The following is a 5,104-nucleotide window of genomic DNA, read 5'->3' as shown; positions in this document are numbered from 1 at the left end:
TGCTAAGCTAACGGATTGGGTCAAGTCAATCACATCATTCTCTAATGATGTGATCCTGTTAATCAAATGACAACTCATGTCTATGGTTAGGAAACTTAACCATATTTGATTCAACGAGCTAGTCAAGTAGAGGCATACTAGTGACACTCTGTTTGTCTATGTATTCACACATGTACTAAGTTTCCGGTTAATACAATTCTAGCATGAATAATAAACATTTATCATGATATAAGGAAATGTACATAACAACTTTATTATTGCCTCTAGGGCGTATTTCCTTCAGAGTTGGCGCCTTTCCCGCTGCTTATCACCGACGAGGATCGTCGCAAGAAGCGGAGGCGGGAGCGCCGTCTCAGCCTGGCCGAGATGGACGAGGAAGCCATGGCGCTGTGGAGCCAACGCTTCCCCCAAGACATCATCAACGAGGAACAGTTCTTCGCCGAGAGGAGGGCGGAGAGGGAGAAGAGGAGGGAGGAGCGAGCCGCCTTTCGCGAGGACAAGCAAACGCGGAAGGCAGACGCTAAATACAACATCGCGCTAGGAGATGTATCGTCCTGGGACTCCAGCGACGAGCGGTTCCTTGAAGCCTACGCTCAGACGTCGGAGGAGGACAACACCGAGGCAGAGTCCGAGTCGGAGAATGACGAGTAGTAGTAGTTTTTCGTTTTATTTTGTATCATAGAAGCAGGCTATGTGACTATGAACTATCTATCGTAGGAGAAGACTATGAACTATCTACACACTATTTTGTATCGTAGAAGCAGGCTATATGACGAACTATCTCCATATTTATACTATCAGAACCAAATATGTATCGAATCGTAGTTCACATAGTAAGCGTAAAAGGAAAAAAAACCGATGAAATATAGCGCGCCTGCTGGAGCGGCTCGGGCGCGCTTTATATTGCGGCGGCCGCAGAGCTAGCGCACCGCCATGCGCAAAAGCTGGCTCACCCGGCGTTGTATTCTGATTTTTAACGCGCCGCGCGTTGCACGGCTGTTTGTTGAAGATGCTCTTACAAACAAACGGCAAGTTCCGATTTCAGAGAATACAATCACTTATATAGAGAGCAAAAAAACAAAAAAACACAATGCACACATACAACCACGCAGGCAGCACACGATGTCATATCTAGGCAGCCATGGTAAAATTGAAGTTACTGCACGTCGTCTGCCTGCCCCAGAGCAGAGAGCTGAAGCCGAGCCGCTGCTTCTCCTCGTCGAACACCAGCAGGTTGTTCTCCATCTGGAACCCTCCGATCACCGCCGCCGGCGACTCGCCCTGCTTGTCCGCCTCCCCCTGCTTCATCTCCACGAAGGCGAGGCACGCCGTGTCGGCGCTCACCTGCACCATGGAGTTGCCGCCGAACACCGTCCAGTTCCTGCCGCCCTCCAGCATCAGGTCGATCTGCGGCACGGCGTAGCCCAGCCGCGTCGACCCCAGCTGCGTCGAGTTGTAGCACAGCTCGAACGGTGCCACCGCCGGCGTGATCCTCGCCCTCTCCGCCGTGGCCGCATCGAACGCCTTGATGAACGCACGGTACACGTCTGGCCGGAGCGCCGTGTACGGGATCGTGGAGCACAGCCCGAGAACCAACGGCGCGCCGTACCCGTCGCCGAGCTGCAGCCGGGCCTGGTTCACGGCGATGCCCTTGTCGGCCGAGATGTAGTACCCGGGGGACTCGCCGTGCTTGCGCAGCGGCGTGTACCCTGCCAGGGTCGCGTTGACGTCTGTCCGGCCCGGCGGGAGGAGGAAGAGCGGGCCACCGCCGAAGATGGCCACGCCGGCGCCGGAGCCGGCGCTCGGGAGGCAGAGCGCGAACTTGCTACCGACCTTCTGCGTGTCCGCGACCTGCGCCTGGAGCGCGAGGTCCGAGCGCGCGAGCCCTGCGACGCCGGCCGCCCCCGCCGGCAGCTTCGCCAGGAGCGAGCCCGGCGCGCAGGATGCCACGGCGGTGAACGACACCTCATACAGAGGGTTCTTCCCGTCGGTGGCGTTGGCGGAGAGCGTGACGCGCGTCACGTCCCCCGACGCAGTGTCGCCGGAGACGGGGTTGTGCGGCTGCGCGGTGCACTTGCAGCGGTTGCGGGCGTCGGGCTCGCCGTAGCCGGTCTGCGGGCAGTTGGGCGGCTGGAACCGGTGCGCGCGCATGCAGGCGTGGCTGCTGCAGTCGAGCGTGTCATGGGAGGGCCCGTCGCAGGTGGTCCAGACGATGGGGCCGGAGAGGTCGAGGACGAGCGGGCGGTTGTCCCTGAGCGGTGCGGTGTAGAGCGAGGTGGCCGCGTCCTTGGTGATCGCCGTGACCAGCGGCATGCCGCCGCCGCCTGCCGCCTTCACCGTGCGCGCCAGCGCGCAGAGCGAGGCGGTGGCGAGGAGGAGGAGGAAGTGGAGGGGTTTGGGTTGCCGCATTTCGGCTGCCATTGGTGCGAGCAGGTCAGGTTGCGGCGAGAATGCTAGATTTGCAAAGCTCATTTATGGTGGGGGCGGCCGGGCAATGCAGGCATACGTGTGAGATGATGTTTGCTGGAGGATTCTGAGTGTTCTCTATGTTATCATCATCGGAAGTCATCCGGGCACGACGTCGAGGCGCCATCCAAGATTGGGTTGACTATAGAGATTAGTGATCGGTGGTGTCGGTGATGATTTTCCTTTTGTGATGGAGCAATGGAAGATCAGCGCGTGCATGCTCTCCACCAAGTTCTTGGTCTTATTACCACTTCTTTTCCCCATTAGTTAAAAAATCAATAGAGTTTTTTTGTGTGAAAAAAAAAAACCAATAGAGTTTGGGATACAGACGTCGGAAGGCTGAACAGGCAACCAAATATGCCAACATTTACTGAACATATTTATCCAGGTATATTTTCTAGGACATTTCTGAAAATAGAGGAAAATGTAAAAGGAACCAAATGTAAAAAAGGAAAAATATGCGTTAACATACAGCTGGTGCGCTGGAACGGCGCTCGGTCGCTCGCTAGAGGCGACGTATGGACCAATAATTCTGCACTTACGGGCGAAATCTCCACGAAAACCACTTATGGACTCCTCTCCATCAGTCTTCCTCCCTTGATTTTCAGTGCGGGATCCCTGGCAACCCAGCATATTTTCCTTACCACATTTTTTTATGGTAATTTTCCTTACCACATGGTTTTTGTTTACGAAAAGGCAGGATCCCTGCTTTTCATTGCGCTTAGAAGGAATAAAGGTACAAATTACAAGAGAAGAACTGGGAGGGGTTTAGCTCGAGAAGTTACATCAATCGGGTTCTAAGGGTCGCTCCACAAGGTGTAGAACTCTCCTACGGCCAGCATGAATCCAATCCTTGGCTTCAACTTGAATCTTCTGGAACAGGGGTCTTGCACTGCAGGATGAATTAGTGAATACCCTTGCATTTCGTTCTTTCCAGATGTTCCACCACACAAGAGCAATAATGGACTGTCAAGTCTTTGCCTTGTCCTTGGACATCGTCGAGGGACTCCCCATCGTTGGCCATCAAACTATGGTGCATATCAAGCATGCTAAAGGTCAAGTGCCAGATTTCCTTAGCAAATGAGCACGTAGCAAGCAAGTGTGTAGCAGATTCCGGTTCTTCAAGGCATAGAGAGCCTAGGGGGTTGTGAGGCCATCCCCTTTTTGCTGGGTTGTCTGCCGTCAGGCATCGCTCTTGAGCAGCCAACCAAACGAAAAATGGCACTTAGGGGGCGCATTGGAGCTCCAGGCCAACTTAGCAAACAGCGGTTTGATGTTGGCAGTGAGAGTAGCCGTGTATGGTGAGCAGGAGGAAAATTGGCCATTTGCAGACCAACACCAACTTAGGTGTCTTCTTGATTTTCGGATAGCTGCACCGGCTGCAGGTCATTCCACAGGGACGTAAGCTGGGTGATAGCGTCTTGGGAAAGGTTGCTCTTCAAGTGTCGCATCCATTTTCCGTCAGTCAAAGCATGAAGGATGGAGATCGATTTGATAGTGCAACCCTTTCCTACACTAGTGCAGAACCGGGCTATAGCACCGGTTCGTAAGGGCCCTTAGTGCCGGTTCTGCAACCGGCACTAAAGGGTGGGGACTAAGGGTCCCCCCTTTAGTACTGGTTCTGCACGAACCGCCGCTAAAGGGCCAGCGCCGGGGGCGGGGAGCCCTTTAGTACCGGTTGGTAACACCAACCGGTACTACAAGGTTTGGGGGGTTTTTGGTCCATGATTTCTTTTTTATTTAATTTTGTGTTTTCCATTTTTTTTCGTTTGCTGGTATTTTATGATACTACATATAGTACACGTTATGCATATATATCATCGAATGTCTCGCAACCACCATTAATTTCTCCTACATGTTGCCTTCGGAGCCAGTGGCATTTGCCTTGATGCCTTCGGAGCACGATGACAATTGGGAGTGGTTCATGGGGGCGGTAGCGGGTAATAGTATTCTCCTTTGGGATCTATGACCTGCTCGAGCAAAAATCCCGCTATTTCCTCTTGAAGTGCTCGTATACGCTCCGTTGGTAGGAGCTGCTCCCGCACCTCTTTGAACTGTTAAGGAGATCAATATGCATGTGTATTAGTTGTGTGACTAGATATCGATAATGATGTAAAAACTGTGAAGTGTTCTGGCAAACGTATCCATAGCTGTCTATCAGATTTGCTCCTTTTGAACGACATCATGCGAATGTTCTCGCAAACGTAGTATGCACACAGTTCAGTCCCCGGCGCCTGCTTCAGGGCCTTTCCGAGAATGGAATTTAATCAGATAATAATTAATCAAGCATGATAATTAATTAATTAATGGTATTGAAACAAGAATTAAAGAGATGGTAGCTAGCTAGTACTATTTAATTACTTACCTTGGGTCGAAACCAAAACAGCTTTTGTCGCCATTTGCCCGGAGTCACCTTGATGAATTTTGCCCAAGCCCTGCCCGCCGGCAAAGAAAATGAATAAAGGGGTTATTAAATAGTTGATATCAGGAAATGACGAACTAAATAGGCCGAGATATAGTTAATAAGGATTGAAATTACCTGTCGACTATCCCCTTCAAGATGGCGAAGTCACTTTCTTTTTTAAGTAGTGAGTCCAGTACTTCAACTCTTCCTTCTTCAACTTTAATGACTAACAAG

The 5,104-nt window shown here is 51.8% G+C and overlaps 1 protein-coding gene across 1 annotated transcript; it reads right to left on the bottom strand.

Moving 5' to 3' along the window:
- Window positions 1-486: 486 nt before the first annotated feature.
- LOC109780471 (chitinase CLP) lies at window positions 487-2,889 on the bottom strand. Its single transcript, XM_020339057.4, has one exon. It carries the CDS (start codon window positions 2,470-2,472, stop codon window positions 1,132-1,134), a length of 1,341 nt encoding a protein of 446 aa, XP_020194646.2. The 5' UTR covers window positions 2,473-2,889; the 3' UTR covers window positions 487-1,131.
- Between the last annotated feature and the right edge of the window lie 2,215 nt (window positions 2,890-5,104).

This window comes from Aegilops tauschii, chromosome 3, assembly GCF_002575655.3.
Source record: "Aegilops tauschii subsp. strangulata cultivar AL8/78 chromosome 3, Aet v6.0, whole genome shotgun sequence".
In the NCBI taxonomy this organism is placed as follows: Eukaryota; Viridiplantae; Streptophyta; class Magnoliopsida; order Poales; family Poaceae; genus Aegilops; species Aegilops tauschii.
This window is presented reverse-complemented; position numbering and strand designations above follow the sequence as displayed.